Source organism: Lynx canadensis, chromosome C2, assembly GCF_007474595.2.
Source record: "Lynx canadensis isolate LIC74 chromosome C2, mLynCan4.pri.v2, whole genome shotgun sequence".
Lineage (NCBI taxonomy): Eukaryota > Metazoa > Chordata > Mammalia > Carnivora > Felidae > Lynx > Lynx canadensis.
In genome coordinates this window covers 58430414-58452925 of record NC_044311.2, presented here as the reverse complement: position 1 = coordinate 58452925, position 22512 = coordinate 58430414, and the positions used below count along the sequence as shown (strand labels likewise).

The window sequence follows — 22512 nt, the reverse complement described above, 5'->3', positions numbered from 1 at the left end:
AAAATAAAATAAACAAACAAACAAACAAGCCACAATAAAGTACAGGTGAAAGCACAGGATTGGATACATACCATCATTGATTACAGTGAAAAGGGAGGTTGTGACCCCATTCTTTACCTTCTTAATTGTATAGAAAGAATATTCAAACTCAGAATCCCCTGCCAGGTCTACTTTTACTCTAGCTTTTAGAAATAACTGACTAGGGTTCTTCTAGAATTTTTTTATTTATTTTTTTTTTACTGCTTGGATGTTGATTTAATGGTAACTTTTTCCTTAATGATACCCAGCTATAGTTGTGTATGTTAGGCGGCCATACTGCTAGTTACATCTTTAGAAAATGCTTTTTTATGCTCATGTCACTTTTTACTACGTTTTGTCTTATTAATGGAATACATTTCATGAATATTTCATGCATTGCACAATTAATATTAACTATAATTATTCTAAGCATATCATAAAAAACAATTTTAATAAAAATACTAGCTCATTTCTATTTTTCACATATGATGTGAATCTAAAGGATGTATTCAATATGAGATTATAAATGTGTATACTATTGCAACTACTTTTATTGTTAGGTGCTCAAACAATTTTTATTTGTATCATAATAGTTCATGCCTAAGTTATGAAGGCTGTTTTTAATTTATATCGATTTGAAAGAATATGTTTTATAAAATATATTTCTTTAAAAACCATTCAACATTAGTATTGACATTAATAAGTTAATATAATCTTGATTCTCAATATATGAATTTACTTTCACATGCTAATTAATTAGTGGGATACATATGGGTCAAAGATGTCAGTTTGAATAGGGATCATCAACTTAAAAGTTTTGTGAGTTTTGATAAGTCATTTTATAACCCTGAGTATAGATTTTTTACTCAGGTAAGACCTAGGTAAAAATTAAAGTAAATGTTGTATACACTATTACATAAACGAGATATTATCATTTAAAATACTATCATATAATATTATGTAAACTTAGATATCTTGTAATCATTTCTTAGAAATTTTATTTTTGAAAAAGAAGTGCCAATTTATAAATAAATTAAGACATATGATCTGTGGAAAGAAACCCAACTACACCAATACCAATTTTTTTATATCAATTAATGTATTTGTGCATGTTACAAATTTGTATATTCATTTGCATGCTCTGAAGCAGTACAGGTTTCAATAATAAAGCAATTATTTTCTAAAGGAGATGTATTTATTTTAGTACGTATAGTTTTGTGTACAAAAAGGAACCTTTAAATTCTTATAGGCTCAATCTTATAATGAATTTAAATATTACCTTGACAAAATTCATATGCTATTGCTATTTAAGCACTATATATTATGTTTATTTTTCTTATTTTAGTATAAACTTAATTCCTATGGATTTCATCCATATTACATGGCTCTGGAAGATGAAGGCTATGCTCATGGAGTTCTCTTACTTAACAGCAATGGAATGGGTAAAACAATCATTTGTTGAATTTCTTACATTTTATGTGATTCTCCAGTAATCTAATTAACATATTATATATATATATATATATATATCCACACATATATATATATGTGTGTGTAATTATATTTTTTGATTTTCAGATGTTACTTTTCAGCCAACTCCTGCTCTAACTTACCGCATAATTGGAGGAATCTTGGATTTCTATATGTTTTTGGGTCCAACTCCGGAAGTTGCAACAAAACAATACCATGAAGTATGATTGTACATTTTTTTAATGTTTATTTATTTTTGAGAGAGAGACAGAGTGTGAGTGGGGAGAGGCAGAGAGAGAGGGAGACACCAAATCTGAAGCAAGCTCCAGGCTCTGAGCTGTCAGAACAGAGCTCTGTGCAGGATTTGAACCCACAAACTGTCAGATCATGACCTGAGCCGAAGTTGGACGCTTAACCAACTGAGCCACCCAGGCGCCCCAGTATGATTGTACATTTTGTAAAAACCACAAAGTTTTCTCTGTGATATATCGTAACTCTCTTAGTTCACAAATAACGTTGTTGTTTTTTTCCCCAAAGGTAATTGGCCGACCAGTCATGCCACCTTACTGGGCTTTGGGATTTCAATTATGTCGTTATGGGTACAGAAATACTTCAGAGGTTCAGCAAGTATATAACGATATGGTGGCCGCTCAGATCCCTTATGTATGTATATCAGTTTTTAAAATAATGTTAAATGTGTCATCTATAAAAGCAAACAAATAAATATGTCTACTTTAAAATTATTTTAAGCATTTGTCAATAATAAATGCTTAGTTTTTCATAGTACCTAATGAATTGGTCATGAGATTTTTACAAAATGTTTTTTATTAGATTGATGAAGGAAAAGGGATAATAACATTCCTTTCCCCCCCTTCTTTCTAGTTCCATGATTGTGAGTTGTACTAAACAAGTGACTGTGCACTTGGTTTTCTCCAATAAACTTTGGGTGCCATAAGTAATCAGGTGTATTCCCCATATTTTCTTTATATGAGAATAAGAGTTCACAGAAACCTACTTCATCAACTGATGTGACAAATTACAGAGAAGAAAGTGGAGATAAAACTGAGTGATTTTTGCCCTGCAATAGGTGATAGTTGTAATGTTGGAACTTAGAATTTGAACACTTGCAAAATATCCTCTTCCCTCAATATTCAGGAAACTAAATATTACTGAGTATCTAGAAATAAGAGTCCCTGTGATTTTATTTTTTAGCAAGATTAAGGAATCCTAGGGGGTCCTTCTGGGAGCACTTCAACAGTGACATCTAGAATACTTGGTATATAAGAACTTAATCTAAGAAAAATGAAAAAAGTCTCATTATAAGACATTGGTACATGCAGTAGAATCAAGTATATGGCTCCTGAATACATTATTATGAGGAAATTTAATGTATAGGTAGATGATATAAAAATATGCACATGGAATTTTTTTTATAAAAAGGGAGGTTTTCCATTATTTTGTGTACTATATCAGCCATACTTTTTATAACACCTAGAAGAAGAAATTGAATTAATGACTAGTAACAGAAAATAATTGACAAATTTGTTATTTTAGGTCTAAAATGAAGATATCATGATAGAATCCAAGCATTTATTAGTTTAAACATGTTTGTACATATGTATTTGTAAGCAGTGTTTTGTTTATTTATGCTTGGGCTATAATTCTAAAAATGATTTTGATAGATAATAAAAGAATCCTATAATTGACGGATTTAATAAATAATTATTTCTTCTCCTTTGGCAATATGAAAATTATTTGAAATTATCCCCTATTTGCTTTATGCTTCCAGAAAGGGAACAATGCTTTTTTCTGTATATAATGCACAAAATTCCAAATTGCCACTTAACATAATTTCATAGCCTCATAAATCTTTTACTCTTGTGTCTTTCTATTTTCTTTGAAAATTACATAACTAAGGATATGTCTTTCAGGTGAAAGACTCTTTAGAAATCAAAGTTGTTAAATGAATTGTTAACAAAACAGTACATTTATATGAACTTATTCATGGAATATTTTGCACCTTTAATACAGTAGTTTTATTTGTGTTACTTGATTAATTCTCTTTAGTATTACATGAAAAGGCATTTAAACTTTCATATCGGTATTAGTTTTATAACTATGATAGAAAGTGATGCATTGATTCCTGTGATTCTTACTGCACTACCACTATCTTCATATGTTTTAGGATGTTCAATACACAGACATTGATTACATGGAAAGACAACTAGACTTTACAATTGATGAAAACTTCCGTGATCTTCCTGAGTTTGTTGACAAAATAAGACAGGAGGGAATGAGATACATTATTATCCTGGTTAGTTTATATTTTATATTTTATCTGGGTCTTATTATCTTGATATTATTAAGATTTCTCTTCTAGAATGATGTTGTGGGGGGTGTTTCAAAATAGAAAGACAATTACTTTAAACTCTACTCCCCCATCTAATATTTTCTTCCTTTAACACTTTTATTTACATGGGCTGCTACCAGGCTATCTTCACATTTTGGTATATCCTTAGAGATCTAAGACTGAATCTGGAAGTCAAAGGCAAGCTGTCTTCTAATAATCATTGAAGCTACAAACTGGCCTCAATTTATAGAAGCTATCACAAAGTTGTGATGGATTTTCTATTTCTATACAATTCTAAAATCATTTTCTGGGATTGCTTCTTATGCTTGTCATGTTTAAAAATTTGGCTTCAAGTTAGTGATTCAGTGGGGAGAATATTTTATCAATATCTTACAGGAAGCAAGCTAGGCAGCCAGTAAACCCACTGGGAGGAATAAAAACAAAACAAAAAATGCTAGTAATATTTCTTGAAATCATAGCCAATACATTTTCAAAAGTCCTTAAAGTTTCCTTCTAAGGAATTTAGAGGACAGTCTAGCTGGAACACTGCAGTTTATACTGTCAGTCTGTCAGTCAGTCTATGTGAGAGCACAGTAAATGATAACGTAATCATGGAAAATTATGCCTCATAACAGTGACCCAAGTGGCTGTACTTTTATTCCAGAGTTACCTGGTTTGTATTTCATTTTAATATTAGGATCCAGCCATTTCGGGAAATGAAACAAAGCCTTACCCTGCATTTGACAGAGGACAGGAGAAAGATGTTTTTGTCAAATGGCCTAACACCAATGATATTTGTTGGGCAAAGGTATGGAATTGATATCTTGAAATAAAATAAGTATAAAACTGTTATTTCATTGAAAATTTCTATTGAGTAGAAAAAACTGTTAAAGACTTATTCAGAAGGAGAGATATATAATACAGAATGTAATGATTTAGTAGCTAATAATTAAAGTAATATGTACTCTAAGTTCGACCCAAATTATTAGAAACAGAAAGAATTTATATTGCTCATATATCTAAATACTATTTGTTTCATCTTTATATTGTCTTTTATTGCATTTCTTAGAATGTCTTGTGTTTTATTATAAAATTATTAAGAAGATGGTTGTTCATTATTCTACACTGCAAGTCATTTAAATGTTTGTACTTCTTTCATTAATAAAAGAGGCAATGTTTTTAAAAGCTATACTTATATTCCTGACTTGACTAAGGAATATAATTTACTGTGTTTCACTTAAGCAATAATATTCAGACCTGGGTATATTAATATATTATAGAAAAATCCTGATTTGACTTATATATAAAAGAGTAAACAAAAATCCATTCATCATAACTAAAATGAAAAAGAAAAATACAAACAAAATTCCATAATATGGGACATAATGAAATGTAGTATGGAATTCTTTTCTCTCTTGGACCAAAAATATCACATTAGTGAAAGAAGTGCTGAAATTCCAACATGGCCTGTAGATTTCTAGGTTTTGATAATTGTACAGACGTTATAAATATGTTAACATTAGGAGAAACAAAGTGAGGATATAGAAAAACTCTAGGTAGAATTTTTGCAGCTTTTCTGTAAGTCTGAAAATATTTCAAAATAATGAGATAAAATAGAAAAATCCTACGATAAACTTAATGAGAAATCATAACATTTCAAGAAACATACAAGTATAGAGTATAGCAGATTAGCCATAGAAACGGGTTTTTTCCTTCCTACCTTCTTCTCAGTTTACATGTCTATACATTTTCTCAGATTTCTATCTTCTGTTCCATTCCTTAAAAGAACTACTCACTATCAGTAACTAATCCCTTGTAGGTAATTAGTCCTTGGGGATTATCTATATTTTTTTAAAATGAAACTTTCTGAAAGAGAAAGAGAGCTTTCAGCATGATTAAATTTGGACTCTGTTTCGTGTGTTTGTGGTTGGGGTAGAGGAAAACATTGGTAGATGGTGAAGCAGGGATGGGGGTAAGGGTTTGGAAGGGGAGAGAGAGAAGAGGATATAGTACTAACTGTGAAAACTAAGAAGATACTTGCCTCAACATGGCATTATCCATTAGTTTTTCAATTTCTTTTAAATAAAAATATATTTATATGTAATACTGGAATAATTGTAGAAACAGTTTCAATATACATTAAATTAAATTTAGTATATGCCTTTATATTATTTCTTGACTAGAACCTTTGGTTATATGCATTGTTTTTATTTAAAAAAATGTTTAATGTTTATCTATTTTTGAGAGAGAGTGAGAGAGACAGAGTGTGAGGGGGGAGGGGCAAAGAGTGAGGGGGAGACACAGAATCCGAAGCAGGCTCCAGGCTCTGAGCTGTCAGCACAGAATCTGACGCAGGATTCAAACCCGTGAACTGTGAGATCCTGACCTGAGCCAAAGTCGGATGTTTAACCTGCTGAGCCACCCAGGTGTCCCCCTTTTTAAAATTTTTTTTTGACGTTTCATATGCATTGTTTTTAAAACCACTACCTTTTACAAAGGTTTGTATTCTTTTCCTATTTGCCATATTAAAGAGGAAATTAATATAGCAGTTAGGAATAGTTTGCAAATGGTACATTTCCAAAACACAAACTGAAAAAAACAATGAAAGGAATTACTGAATTGGGGAACTTGAGTATATAATATGCCTCCAGAACTCTATTATACTCTATTTACAGCATGGTCATACCATACTGAATTTATTTTGAACTATTTTCCCATTTCTTCCTTCTCTGTAGGTTTGGCCAGATTTGCCCAATGTAACAATAGACGAAAATCTAACTGAAGATGAAGCTGTTAATGTAAGTTTTACAATGGTTGAGTACATAAGTAAAAGCACTTGGATTTAATGATCAATTTGACCAATAATTCAATTTGAGTATTTTCTTTAAAAAAGAAGATTGATTGTTTTTAAATTCTCTATACAAGACCATATTTAAATCATATGGTAGTTCTATTTTTAATTTTTTGAGGAATCTCCATACTGTTTTCCTTAGTGCCTGTACCACTTTGCATTCCTACCAATAGTGCGCAAGCATTCCAGTTTCTCCATATCCTTTCCCAAACTTGTTGTCTTTGTTTTTTGAATAATAGCCATCCTAACAGGTGTGAGGTGATATCTCACTATAGCTTTTGTATTTCCTTGAGGATAAGTGAATTTGAGCATCTTTCCATCTACCTGTTGGCCATTTGCATGTGTTCTTTAGAGAAATGTGTATTCAAGCCTTTGCCCATTTTTTAAGAAGTTGTTTGGGTTACTTTTTTTCTTTTCCTTTTCCTTTTCTTTTTTTTTCCTATTGAGTCATAGGATTTCTTATATACTTTGGAGATTCACACTTTATCTGATATATAGCATTTAAATATTTTCTCTCATTTTGAACGTTGCCTTTTCACTTTGTTGTTCCTTTGCTGTGCAAAAACTTTTTTGTTTGATGTATTCATGTGTTTACTTTTGCTTTTGTTGCCTGTATTTTTGACATCATATCCATAATATCTTTGCTATGGCCAATGTCATGAAACTTTTTCCCTTTGTTTTCTACTAGAAGTTTCTCAGTTTCTTGTGTTACATTTAAGTCTTTACTCCATTTTGTGCTGATTTTATAAGATAAGGGTCCAATTTCATTCTTTTGCATATGTGTATATCCAGTTTTCCCAGCACCATTTGTTGAAGAGACTGTCCTTTCTTCACACTTTTGGCAGTCTTGTCAGTGATCAGTTTACTATATATGTATGGATTGATTTCTATACTCTCTACTCTGTGCCATTAGCCCGTGTGTCTATTGTGCTGGTATCATTCTATTTTAATTACTGTGGGTTTGGAGTATATTTTGAAATCAGGAAATGTGATGCCTCCAGTTTTGTTCTACTTTATCAAGATTATTTTGGCTATTCAGAGTATTTGTATTTCCAAATGAATTGTAGAATTTTTTTTTTCTATTTCTATGGAAGATGTCATTGGTATTTTGATATAGATTGCATTGAATCTATAGATTGCTTTGGGTAGTACAGACATTTTCACAATATTAATTCTTCCAATCCATGAACATGGGATTTATTTCTGTTTGTTTGTGTCTTCTTCAATATCTTTCACCAATGTGTTGTAGTTTTCAATGCACAAGTGTTCCACCTCCTTAGTTAATTTTATTCCTAAGTATTTTATTCGTTTTATTGCTGTTGTAAATTGGATTATTTTCCCAATTATCTTTTCTGATAGTTAATTGTTAGTGTATACAATGCAACTGATTTTTCCATGTTGATTTTACATCTGGAAACTTTATTTGTTTATTAGTTCTGTGTGTGTGTATGTGTGTGTGTGCGCACACCTGTGTGAAAAACTCAGGTCTTTTTGAATGAGCATGATATTAGCTGGGTATGTTTAATATATGATCTTTATTATGTTGAGATATTTTATTCTATTCTTCGTTTTTTTAGAGTTTTTATCATGAAAGGGTGTTGAATTTTGCCAACTTTTTCTGCATTGTTTGTTCATGTGATTTTTTTATCCTCTTTGTGTTAATGTGGTAGACCACATTAATTGATTTTCATATATTGAACTATCCTTATATAACTGGGATAAATTCCACCTTTTCATGGTGTATCACTTTTTAAAATATACTGCTGCATGTAGTTCTCTAGTATTTTATTGAGGATGTTTGCATCTGTATTCATGAGGGGTATTATTGTGTAGTTTTTCTTTTTCTTGTGGTATATTTGACTTTTTTAGGAGGTTATGTGAACCTTTTAAAATGAATTTGGAAGTATTCTCTCCACTTCAGTTTTTTGGGGATAAATTTGGAAGGATTGGCATTAATTCTTCCTTAAATGTTTGGTCCACTTCTCTAGTGTAGTCATTTGGTCCTGTACTCCTTTTTTTAGGAGGTTTTTTTTTTTACTACTGATTCAATCTCCTTATAGGTAATTGGTCTTTTCAGATTTCTGTTTCATCATGATTCAGTTTTACTAGGTTGTAGGATTCTAGGAATTTATCCAATTTTTTCTGTTATCCTGTTTGTTGCTGTGTTTCTATAGTATCAGTTATAATGTTTGATCTTCCATATCTGATTTTACTTATTTGACTTTTCTCTCTTTTTTTTCTTAGTCTAGATAACAATTTGTCAATTTTGTATGTGCTGTCTACAAAAAACGTAGTTTAGATTTAAGGACACACATAGGGATGTGAAAGGATATGAAAAAAGATACTCTATATAAATGGCAACCAAAAGAGAGCAAGGGTGGCTATACTTATATCAGAAAAAAATACACTTTAAGTCAAAAACTGTCACAGGATACCAAAAAGACAGTATTAGTTATAACAGGTTCAATTCATCAAGAAGATATGGCAATTATAAATATATATGCACCCAACATCAGAGCAGATGACTATGTAAACCAACATTGACAGAACTGAGGGAAAAGTACACAGTAATACAATAATAGTAGGAGACTTTAATACTTCTCCTTCAATAATGGATAGAACAAGCAGACAGAAAATCAACAAAGAAACAGTGAGCTTAAAAACAACACTATATATAGACCATATGGACTTAACAGACACTTACGGAACCTTCTACCCAACTGTAGCAGAACATTCTATCCAGTAGCACATAGAATGTTGGCCAGGATATATCCCATGTTAAATTGCAAAACAAATCTTAACAAATTTAAAACTGTTTAAATCATAACAAGTTTGTTTTTTGGCCACAGTGAAGTGAAACTAAAATCAATATCAAAAGGAAAATTAGAAAATTCACAAATATGTGCAAATAGAACAACACATTTTTGCATAATGAGTGGGTCAAAGAAGAAATCAAAAGAGAAATTAGAAAATATTTTGAAACAAACAAAAATGAATATCCAACACACTAAAACTTATTGGATGCAGCAAAAATAGTACTAAGAGAGATGTTTATAATGATAAACACCAACATTATAAAAGAAGAAGGATATCAAATAAATAACCTAACTTTATACCTCCAGGAACTATGAAGAGAACAAATTAAGCCTAAAACTAGCAGAAGAAAGTAAATAATAACAAATTAGAGCAGAAATAAATGAAATAAACCATATCAAGGCAACAGGAAAAAATCAGTGACACTAAGAGCAGTCAATATTTTAGGTAGGCTAAATTATAATCATTAAGTCATACAAGTTCATGTGTGAAAAATTAGAGGAGGATTCTTACTTTAAAACTTACCAGATTATTTCTAGAGTTGAGCCAAAGAATTACTAAACAATATTCTTGAGGAAAAAATCAGAGTCTCAATTGTAGGTATTACCTTGGGTAATATTAGCAACAGTAGATAGGAAGGCATGGCTTCTATATATAGATTTGGGGGGTGGGAATCCCTTCAATTTACAATGGTTTATGTATAATCACTGGCATAATCTAACACAAAAAGTACAGAGAATCTTGGATCACATATAACCGATGAAATTTCTGGATGTAATTAATGATTTGCATTAAAAGAATGAAAGCAGCCACCTAAAAGAATAAAGCAAACAGAAAAATGAATAAATTGTGGAAAGAGCAAAATAGATCTTAAACAAAACATGACATTAATTTCTTACTTATTTTTCATTATACTCTAGGGACCTAACATAAAAAATATTTGTTGACTATACCTACTGAGCCTTCTTTCCTTATGAGTAAAAGTAATTATTGATCATAATGATATAATGAATTTCCCTTCAGTCCTAAAAGTATCTATGATATATATGTGTGTTTTATAAATCCCTATATTCCCTACCCTTTGCATTTTCTCTATGCACAGTGCCATCCCATACCCTATTCATAGAGAAGACTATCCTGGCAGTTACTACATACTATTAACGTGTGGCAGGAAAGCATGCAGGTGATGCCATGTTTTTCAGGAAATTGGTTTACTTGCAGAAGGTCAGTCCTCAGCTAGCACAGACTTTGACCTTGGAATTTATATGGGTAGGCTGACAAGTAGGGAATGTTCTTGGTAGGGAAAGGAGTAAATCACCTCTTTTCTGGTTAGGTCGGAACGATTAGATGTGAGAGAGAAAGACAAACAGTTGGGGTAGTGAAGCTATATATTACTGGTCCTAGAAGGACAGAAATATGGGTAAACAAAATTTTATCAGATAAACTGGCTAAACAAAAGCCTTTTTCTTACCTATCATGCTCCAAAAAAGTAAATATGCAGTATAGGTCTCTAAGGACACAAAGAAAAAAATTTCCTAAAACTGTAAGAAGCACTGAAAATATATTTCTATGTTGTGAACTTTTTTTTTTGACAGTTCAAAAAAAGGACCCCATAAGGACCCCAGTGCTATTCCCTTCTCACTCCATGTATCTCTCTCTCTCTCTCTTTTACTCTTTGTTGTTGGGGTGGTAGAGGGAAATAATATATGTTAATGCAATTAAAGTTAGGATCAGGTTGCCTTCATTATCATTTGTGCACAACTTGTGAATCAGACAGATAAATGTTGGACTTAGACACTCATGGTCTCTGTTTTGACTTCCTACATATAGGCCTGAATTTTGTTTTTACAGGTTTCCAGAGCTCATGTAGCTTTTCCAGATTTTTTCAGGAATTCCACAGCAGAGTGGTGGGCAAAGGAAATTATAGATTTCTACAATAACCAGATGAAGTTTGATGGCTTGTGGATTGTAAGTAAACTTTGAGCAATTTATATTTTAAGTTGTTATCGTTTTAATTTATTGTGTAGTGATTCAGCAAAATTATTACTCGATTCCAATAACATCAGCAAAGCATTTTTTTTATAAAAATCAGCCCATTCAGCCTGGGTGACTCAGTTGGTTAAGTGTCTGACTCTTGATTTTGACTCATGGCATTATCTCACAGTTTGTGAGTTCGAGCCCTGGGCCATGCTCTGTGCTGACAGCATGGAGTCTTCTTGGGATTCTCTTTTCCCTTCTGTCTCTGCCTTTCCTCTATGCTCTCTGTCTCTCCCTCTGTCTCTTTCTCTCTCCCTCCCTCTCTCTCAAAAATAAATAAACAAATAAACATTAAAAAAAATAAAACTTTGAGGCACCTGGGTGGCTCTGTTTAGTTAAATGTCTGACTCTTGGTTTCAGTTCAGGTCACGATCTTAGTTTGTGATTTCAAGCCCCACATCAGGCTCCATGCTAATTGCATGGAGCCTGCTTGTGATTCTCTCTCTCCTTCTCTGCCCATCCATTGCTCGTGTTCTCTCTCTCTCTCTCTCTCTCTCTCTTTCAAAATAAATAAACTTAAAAAAATTAGCCCACTCATTTTTCCATAGAAAAGAAAGTCCTTTCCATATATAAAGGACAGTTAAAATACAGTGTTAACAGTTTATGTATATAGATGCTATTTCCTGAACATTTTTACTTACACCAATGAATCAAATAAACTCTTTCTAACTATTCACAAATGTTTATAAACATTTATTTTATTTTTATTCAGTGTAGTAATAAATCTCACACAACTGTCCATCTTTGGTACAAAAAATCATAATCTCTTACAAATTTAGCAAAAATTATCTTTCAAACAATCTGCTAATTTTAGGTGTAAATTTAAAATGTTGATAGTAAGAGAGCAGGGAGGTAAGATGGAGTGGTAGGAGGATCCTAGACTTGCCTCATACCTTGAACACAGCTAGATAAATATCAAATCATTCTGAATACCCAAGAAATCAATCTGAGGACTGACAGAGCAAACTGCACAAGTGGAGGTAGAGAAGAGGCCACATTATGGAAAGTAGGAGTTGCAAAGTCGTGGTTAGGGAGATAAAAGGATTATAGGTGTGGTGGAGAGGAGAGAATCCTGGTCTTGGAGAAAGGCAAGAGAGAGAGGAGTGCACAGGGAATTGCACAAGGAAAACACTTCCCCTAAACCATTGACTAGAAAAATGAGAGGGGCTAATTTTTATGAGTTTTTGCAACCAGTGGGGCTCAACGATTGGAACTCTTGAGGTCAATGGTGTGGCTGGGATAGATCCCTGAGGGCCCTGCCCTACTCCTGGAGAGAAGGCAGGTAGATAAGATGGTGTGATCTGAGAATTGCCTAAAATGCACTGGGAAAGACTGTTCCCTTTTTTATGAAGCACATTTGAGAAAGATGGCATTACTTATCTGGGAATAAAAGAACTGGTGGGCAATGTTTCTTTCTCCCACTCCTTAACATAGATTCAGACACCTTCTGAGGGCAACTGACCTGGACACTAGCTGTTTAGTATGCTTTGTTCTAAATCCCATGATCCTACACTCTGGTGTGACTGCCCTTCTGGGTCAAACCTGCATTAACCCCAGCATGGCGAGACCCTCCCCCTGAAGACCAGAGCAGGTCCACACCACACCAGATCCCTAAAGTTTTAAAACTCAGCTGGTGTGGCTGGAATAGAGCCCCAAATGCACTACACTTCTCCAGGCAGGCAATCAACCAGACACAGACAGTGTGAAAAGAGCAACCTGAAATATTCCTGGAATGCATGAGGGGAAATTATTTGCCCTTTTGAGAGGGCTTCCCTGACAGCAGCAAGCATGAACTTCCCTCTTCAAGGACAAAGTAGCTGGTGGCACCATTTCTCTACCTTTCCCCTCAAAATGAATTAACTTCAGTATGCAGCACAGTGCCAACAGTGGCAGGCTATACCCCTTACACCAAATTCCACCCCCTCTACACTCTAATGATACTGCTTTCCTAGGGCAAGTGCACCTAAGAATCAGTGCTTCAGGGCCCTCCTCAAGAAGACCAACACAAACCCCCACATGTGTCATGTATCCTAGCCATTGAGTTCTGCAAATCTTCAGTTCTAGTGGAAATAGCATAAGGTTTCTTCTAACAAGCATATCAGAGCACAGCTAATTAAAACTCACCATACTCTGGGCAAGGTCCAAACACTCCCCACTGCAGGCAAGAACTCTGCAGAGGGTTGACCTCAGGGATAGAGCAGCCATAACACAGCAGCAGAGGGCTAGCAGAACACACTGGAGACACTTCAGGAAGTTCCAGGACCTGGACATTGTATAATCTCTTCTTCATAAAGCCATTACTCTCAGGAGCAATAAATATAACAGGCTGTCTTACAAAGAAGAAAACAGAGATTTATGCAAAACGCCAAGATGAAGGATCCATCCCAAAAGAAAGAACAAGAAAAAGACACAGCCAGGGATCTAAGCAAAACAGATATAAGTAATATGCCTGATCCAGAATTTGAAGCAACAATCATAAGCTGGGCTTGAGCATAGAAGACATCAGGGGTACCCTCCCACAGAAATAACAGAGTTTAACATTAATCGGGCTGACATGAATAATACAATAAACAAAATTCAAAACCAACTGAATATAATGACTAAAAGGAAGAAGAAGCAAAGGAATGAATAAGTGATATAGATGATAGAATTATAGGAAAATAATGAAGCTGAACAAAAGAGGAAAAGAAAAATCTTGGATCATAAAAGTAAACTTAGGGAACTCAGTGACTCCATTAATCACATATCCTATAATAAATTTGTATTATAGGAATCTCAGAAGAAGGAGAGAGAGAAAAGGGGCACATTTATTTGAGACAGTATAGCTGATCTGGGGAAGGAAAAAGACTTCTAAATTGAGGAGGCACAGAGAATTCCCATCAAAATCAACAAAAGATGGCCAACTTCAGACACATTGTAGTTAAATTTACAAAATATAGAGATAAGAAAAAAAATACTAAAAGCAGCAAGACAAAAGAAGTCCCTAACTTAAAGGGAAGACAAATAAGGTTAGCAGATATCTCCACAGAAAATAGGCAGGCCAGAAGAGATTGGCATCCTATATTTACTATACATAATGAAAAAAAAAATGCAACCAAGAATACTCTATCCAGCAAGGCTATCATTCAGAATAGAAGGAAAGAGAGAGTTTCCTAGGAAAAAAACAAAAACTAAAGGAGTTGATGACCACTAAACAAGCCCTTAAAGAAATATTAAAGGTACTGAATGAGAAAGAAAGACCAAAAGCACAAAGACTAGAGAGGAACAGAGAAATCTCCAGAAACAACAACTTTACAGGTAATGCAATGGCACTAAATTCATGTCTATCAATAATCACTCTGAATATAAATGGACTAAATACTCCAATGAAAAGACATAGGGTATCAGAATGGATACAAAACCAAGACCCATCTATATTGCTGCCTACAAGAGATTAAGTTTAGACCTAAAACACCTGAAGATTGAAAGTGAAGGGATGGAGAACCATCTAACATACTAATGGGGGCGCCTGGGTGGCGCAGTCGGTTAAGCGTCCGACTTCAGCCAGGTCACGATCTCGCGGTTGTGAGTTCGAGCCCCGCATCGGGCTCTGGGCTGATGGCTCAGAGCCTGGAGCCTGTTTCCGATTCTGTGTCTCCCTCTCTCTCTGCCCCTCCCCCGTTCATGCTCTGTCTCTGTCTGTCCCAAAAATAAATAAAACGTTGAAAAAAAATTAAAAAAAAAATAACATACTAATGGATGTCAAAAGAAAGCGAGAGTAACCATACTTATATCAGACAAACTAGATTTTAAAACAAAGACTGTAACAAGAGATGAAGAAAGGGCACCATATCATAATAAAGTGGTCTATCCATCAAGAAAATCTAACAATTTTAAATATTTATGCCCCCATCTTGAAGTATCCTAATATATAAATCAATTAATAACAAACATGAGGAAACTCATTGATAACAATACAGTAATAGTAGGGGACTTTAATACCCCACTAACAACAATGGACAGATCATCTAAGCAGAAAATCTAAAAGGGAACAATGGCTTTTAATGACACACTGGACCAGATGAACTTAACAGATACATTCAGAACTTTTCATCCTAAATCAGCAAAATACACATTCTTTTTGAGTATCCATGGAACATTCTCCAGAATAGATCACATAGTAGGTTACAAATCAGGCCTCAACGAGTACAAAAAGATCGAGATTGTACCATGCATATTTTTAGACCACAACGCTAAGAAACCTGAAGTTAACCACAAGAAAAAATTTGGAAAGACCACAAGTACATGGAGGATAAAGAACATCCAACTAAATAACGAATGGGCCAACCAGGAAATTAAATAAGAAATTTAAAAAAAACATGGAAACAAATGAAGATGAAAACATGACAGTCCAAAACCTTTGGGGTGCAGCAAAAATGGTCATAAGAAGGAAGAATATAGCAATAAGTGCCTACCTCAAGAAGCAAGAAAAATCATAAAAATGGCCTAACCTTACACCTAAAGGAACTAGAAAAAGAAGAACAAATGAAGCCTAAGGCCAGCAGAAAAAAAATAATAAAGACTAGAGCAGAAATAATATGCCAAACACCTATATCACTGTACATAAAACTCCATCTAATTGAACATAGTGGGGAAAAGATTAAGAGAGAAGAAAACAATGAAACACACTCTTAACTATGAGAACAAATGGAGAGTTGTTGAAGAGGAGGTTGGCTAGGGGATAGGTGATAGGTGATGGGTTATAGGAAGGGCACTGTTTGTGATGAGCACTGGGTGTCGTATGTAAGTCATGAATCACTAAATTCTATACTTGAAACATTAAATAAATAAATAAATAAATAAATAAATAAATAAACAAACAAATAACGTTTTCTGTGTGTATAAACTATACTCTGTGGTTTTAAAGCCACAAACCATTGTTTTGTTTTGTTTTGTTTTGTTTTGTTTTGTTTTTCAAAAGCAATTGATAGAAGGTACTGGGGCAGGAGAGGAGAGGACATGGGAGAATATACACTACTATAATTTTATGTCTAGAAAACAATTCACTTTTTATGTGTATTATATGTACAGAGAAGAGTAGGACATTTTATGTTTTACAAAGAAGTCATGAAATGTAAAACAGAAACACTGAGCTAAACTAACTCTTTAGTATTGAGATGTCTTATATTTTTGCTTTAGAACGGTAAATGTGCCGTTACTCAAATATGCTGCTTTAATTTATTGGTTTTCTGAATTAGTTCCTTTAAGAATATATGCTCTACTTTATTTTTTGTTTACTTTTCTCTCTTTTTTTAGGATATGAATGAACCATCCAGTTTTGTACATGGAACAGTTACTAATCAATGCAGAAATAAAGAGTTAAATTATCCACCTTATGTCCCAGGTATTATTTTGTTGCTACACTTTTGATGTTATTGCTATTTATTAATCGGGTTTATATACTTTATGATGTAGGGAACTGGATTCACATTCCCAATTCACACTACCCATCTACACATTGACTCACATCACACCTCAACCCATTCCCAATACTATTTAACATTATTTTGAAAAGAAAAATCAAGAAACATATTTTATTTATATGTACACATTCTTATGCATGTTTGAAATTGTTACTGTGATTTTCTTAAGAACCTTCCCAGATTTGAAAATTGTCAGTATTCCTCAAGATTAAAAAAAAACACTTTTAAAAGACTTATTTCTAAATTTTTCTTTATTAGGAAAAAATGAAACAATACTAACAGTACTTCTTTGGTTGTCCCTGACCCAGGAGAGAAGGATCCAGTTGCTCAGTATTCATCCTCATACTCTTATGTAGGCAGTAAACTTCATAAACTTTTGATATCTAAAGTGATGGCAATGGGGCGCCTGGGTGGCGCAGTCGGTTAAGCGTCCGACTTCAGCCAGGTCACGATCTCGCGGTCCGTGAGTTCGAGCCCCGCGTCAGGCTCTGGGCTGATGGCTCAGAGCCTGGAGCCTGTTTCCGATTCTGTGTCTCCCTCTCTCTCTACCCCTCCCCTGTTCATGCTCTGTCTCTCTCTGTCCCAAAAATAAATAAACGTTGAAAAAAAAATTAAAAAAATTAAAAATAAAAATAAAGTGATGGCAAAACTCTGAAAAAATGTATCATTAGCTGAGAAAAAGTGTATCAAAGAATAATGTTGTTATTGCATTGCCTGGTTCTTAACCCCAGGGCTTCATGTTACTGAATGGATGTTTTATCAAAATCTATTTAATCAATATGTCTCATCTGAGTGCATAAAATATTGTAGGCATTTAGGAGTACGCTTATCTTTCAGGGTTTTATTAATTCATGTTAATTCATAATATTTGTGTTGCTGAATACAGTAAATTTTTTCACAAATTTTTTCAGTTACAGGTATAAGTGCAGCTATAATTACAGATTATTTTTCACTTTAATTAGCAGAGACAAAGTGTACAAATGATTAGAAAACAATATTATTTTAAAACAATGGTTAATATTTTTTGCCAAAAGAATATATAGTTATTATTTAGACATTCAAATATAGGGTAATTTATAATATATTAATATTTTCCCATTGGTTCTCCCCAGAAATCACAAAAAGAACAAATGGATTACATTTCAGAACTATGTGTATGGAAACTGAACAGATTCTTAGTGATGGATCATCCGTTTTGCATTATGATGTTCACAATCTATATGGATGGTCACAAATGAAACCTACTTATGAGTAAGCGGTGTTCATAATTATCTTTTTTGACTCTTTATTACCTTTTAGATTAATGTTCCCTACTTTCAGAGTTCTTCCCTGCTGACCTTTTCTAGTAGCAATTTCTTACCCAATGTTCTCTGTAACTTACTTGGTCCTTTATGACACTTAGAATTATTATGTGTCTCAGGGCACCTGGGTGGCTCAGTTGGTTGGGCATCAGACTTTGGCTCAGGTCATGATCTCCCAATTTGTGGGTTTGAGCCCATCATTGGACTCTGTGCTGACAGCTCAGAGCCTGGAGCCTGCTTCCAATTCTGTGTCTCCTCTCTCTTTGCCCCCCCCCCTCATGCTCAGGGGGCCTCTCTCTCTCTCTCTCTCTCTCTCTCTCTCTCTCTCTCAAAAATAAACATTAAAAGAAATTTTAAAAAAATAATTATTATGTGTGTCTCTCTCTGTCTCTCTGTCTCTCTCTTTCTCTCTTCAAATGTATCATTTATCATTGCTTTAAATTTTCATCCTATTCCAAAAGGTATCCTGAACAATGTTATTTTGATCTTTCCTAGCTCATAGTGGCAGTGCCTAACAAATAATTGGTATGCAATAAATAGTTGTGAATGTATAAATGAGTAAATAATGTATAGTTTGATGTCATTAATTAAGGCATTAAAGATAGGGTAAATCATGGGGCACCTGGGTGGCTCAGTCCGTTGAGCGTCCGACTTCTGCTCAGGTCAGGAGCTCACAGTTGACGAGTTCAAGCCCGGTGTTGGGCTCTGCGCTGACAGCTCAGAGCCTGGAGCCTGCTTCGGAGTCTGTGTCTCCCTCTCTCTCTGCCTCTCCCCCGCTCATGCTCTGTCCCTTTCTGTCTCAAAAATAAAGATAAACATTAAAAATAAATAAATAAATAAATAAATAAATAAATAAATAAATAAGTTAGGGTAAATCAGTTAAGTCCAACATTACCAAATTAGAATATGTATAAGTGAACTTTATTTAATGTCCACATTAAACAAACTTTTATGTGAGGCCGGTGATAATGGAACACAAACCATCCTTTGAATATCAAGTCTTTATTAGCACTGTCCAATAAGACTTTTTGTAATGATTATTACATGAATGAATTACCACATATTTGTTCACCAAATTCCAATGTAGTGACACTAAAATCATGTAGAAAGACTAGGAAATGCCATTTTTAAGAGTAATAAACAAATTGGTCTTTACAATGCTTTTTTAAAAATTTTTTTAATGTTTTTATTCATTGTTGGAGAGGCAGAGAGACAGACTGTGAGTGGAGGAGAGGCAGAGAGAGAGGGAGACACAGAGTCCCAAGCAGACTCCAGGCTCTGAGCTGTCAGCACAGAGCCTGATGTGGGGCCCGAACTCATGAGCTGTGAAATCATGACCTGACCCAAAGTCACACACTTAACTGACTGAGCCACCCAGGAGCCCCTATGATGCTTTTTTATTGGAACAAATGCTTCTTTAGATTAACCTTACTGGAACATAATTTTGGAGCACATTTATCCTCACTTTTTAATCTTCAGCTGACCTCATTTTATCATAAAGTGAAGATATTAAAAAGAACAAAAATATTGAGAATTCACTGATAATCCTGTTGGCAAAACTTACACATTTTTTAGATCAAACTATGTAGTTTAAGGGAAATTGAAAAAAAAATTATTCACTGAGGTAGTGAATTGAACTTGGGAACACGTTTTATGGTTCCTAACACACTGGAAGATGCTTAGTAAATTTAGAGACATGCAGGTAAATTTTTAAATAGTTGATATTCAAAGGTAATTAGGGATATTGAAAATACATTTTACTCTTAAATAGCAAACATTATGAGGAAGAGATCAATACAATCTTCCAAAGAACATTTTGTGATTTAAAGACATTATACATTTCTTGGGGCGCCTGGGTGGCTCAGTCGGTTGAGTGACCGACCGACTTTGGCTCAGGCCATGATCTCACAGTTTGTGAGTTCGAGCCCCGCGTCGGGCTCTGTGCTGACAGCTCAGAGCCTGGAGCCTACTTCAGATTCTATGTCTCCCCTTCTCTCTACCCCTCCCCTGCTCATGCTCTGTGTCTCTTTGTCTCTCAATAATAAATAAATGTTAAAAAAAATTTAAAAAAAAATAAAGACATTATACATTTCTTTAAAGTGTTAGTTCATAAAATTTTCAGTAAATGTTTCATTTGTTATTTAAATTAAGCAGATTAATAAATTTTAAATGTTGAGTTAAATATACCCATACCCAGTTTACACATACCCATAGACTTTTCATATGTTTTAGATACTTTCTTAATATTTATTTTTTGCAGTAATATTAGAAGAAAAATATTGAACTCTCCTTCAGAAATTTTAGAGATTAAATATAGTCAAATTTTTAAAGACCTTGACAAATGTAAAAGGATGCTATAAGTAAATTATATTTACACTGAAGCAAAGGATGGATAGTAAAGACTTTTTATTTACCATTGGAGGAGAGTGAAAGGATTAAAAACATAATGTGTTTCTTTATGTTATCCAGACTGTAGCATTTTATTGTTTCCTTTTTTGATTCATTTTGTGTCTTTTGACATTCAACTAGTTCTTGCTACTGTGCTCTTCACTAAACATGTCACAAACAAGCAAAGCAAGGAAAGAATACAATGAGGGGATTCAGAAACAGAAGATAAATAATCAGCTTGAGAAATTGTAAACGGTTTTAGAGGAAGGCCTTGGCTACCAGTTGCAAATGAAAAGTTTCATATGTAAATGCCATACAAAAACTTTCAGTCTTCAATAGATCTCCCTTATTATTTAAAATTCAATCTTGCACTGAAACAAGCAAAGTCTATGCTTCAAATGTATAAATAAATACACTTTAAAAACTACCTCAAAGTGTGTGTTCGAATTTGAGAGAATTATTCAATGATTATATGACTATATATTTCATATTTTCAACTTCAATAAATACCTGGAATGATGTTAGAGATTACTACATTTTTTTTCATTAGAAAGGATACAGAAAAATCAAAATCTTGTGTCTCCTTTTGGAAATTCAGATGGTGTTAAAGATACAATTTTTAAATAAATGCCACAGATTTTTGTAATCATAATTTAGAATGGAGTAAAAATAATTGCAAGTTATTTTTTTAGGTATTTCTATAGACTGGGTTAAATGGCAAATTAAAACATCATATTCTACTTCTTTCTATGTTTAATGTATCTAACTGGAAAAATAAAGGTGCTTTTTTGGGAGGATTATGTACTATAGGAAGTGGCCTCTTGTAAATTTTTTTTAACAAAAAATAAGTTTGGTAGATAAAAACAAACACAATATAGCTTGCCCTTCCAATAATTTTGACATTTTCTTGTTTACAACTGTAAGTTTCTGTTAATTAGCTATTAGTCATTGGAATAGATACTGGACATATGTCTCTTAGACATTAATTTCTGATTAATATGGCTGAGCTGAACATTGATGTAGCTGGTGTCAATGCTTATTTAAAAAAATTGAGATCTGGGACACCTGGGTGGCTCAGTAGTCTGAGCTCTTAATTTCAGCTTGGGTCACGATACCAGATCTCATGGTTCAAGCCCCAAGGCTCACTGACAGTGTGGAGCCTGCTTGGAATTCTCTCTCTCTGCCCCTCCCCAATTCATGCAGGCTCTCTCCCTCTCAAAGTAAATAAATAAACTTAAAAAAAAAATTGAGATCTGAATCCATAAAGCTATTTCCATGGTTTAGCCCTTCACATTATCTTCTCAATTACGGAAATTTCAAATTTAAATTTTATTATACACTCAAAAACAATGGAAATATTTCAGAAATGGGTACATTACTATTTCTAATGGATATTAAATATATAATACTGAATTATTTGCTTTCTATAAAGTAATTCAATAAAATATCTTTAGTTTTCAATGAATTTGTTTAAATAAATATTGAGAAAAATACTCCTGCAATAACTTTATTTACTCTAAGCAACACTGGTCAATATTCTAAAATAATTTAATGCCACCCAGAGACAGAAGTATCTGGAGTATAGTTATCAATTGATTTCATCAGTAATTAAAAACAATAGCCAATTGAATAATTTCAAATTATTATCTTTAGTACCCATGGTGAAAATAAATATATTCATTTTGAAGATTTAAAATATATTTAAAAGTTTCAATTTAATATTTTCCTTTCACATTATCCACTTTTGTAATATATATCATATCTATTACATGTATATACAATATATGTATGGGTATATACATATATTGTATATAATATATA

At 33.4% G+C, this 22512-nt stretch overlaps 1 protein-coding gene across 1 annotated transcript in view; it reads left to right on the top strand.

Annotated features, from left to right (window-relative positions):
• Nucleotides 1-22512, top strand: part of SI (sucrase-isomaltase) — a 102059-nt gene that overhangs the window by 59602 nt on the left and 19945 nt on the right. Inside the window, exons 29-37 of the mRNA XM_030329639.1 lie at nucleotides 1364-1460; nucleotides 1597-1709; nucleotides 2026-2151; nucleotides 3674-3802; nucleotides 4536-4646; nucleotides 6574-6636; nucleotides 11355-11471; nucleotides 16836-16923; nucleotides 18115-18253. Of these exons, the coding sequence (XP_030185499.1) occupies nucleotides 1364-1460; nucleotides 1597-1709; nucleotides 2026-2151; nucleotides 3674-3802; nucleotides 4536-4646; nucleotides 6574-6636; nucleotides 11355-11471; nucleotides 16836-16923; nucleotides 18115-18253 (983 nt within the window). The remainder of the gene's footprint in view (nucleotides 1-1363; nucleotides 1461-1596; nucleotides 1710-2025; nucleotides 2152-3673; nucleotides 3803-4535; nucleotides 4647-6573; nucleotides 6637-11354; nucleotides 11472-16835; nucleotides 16924-18114; nucleotides 18254-22512) is intronic.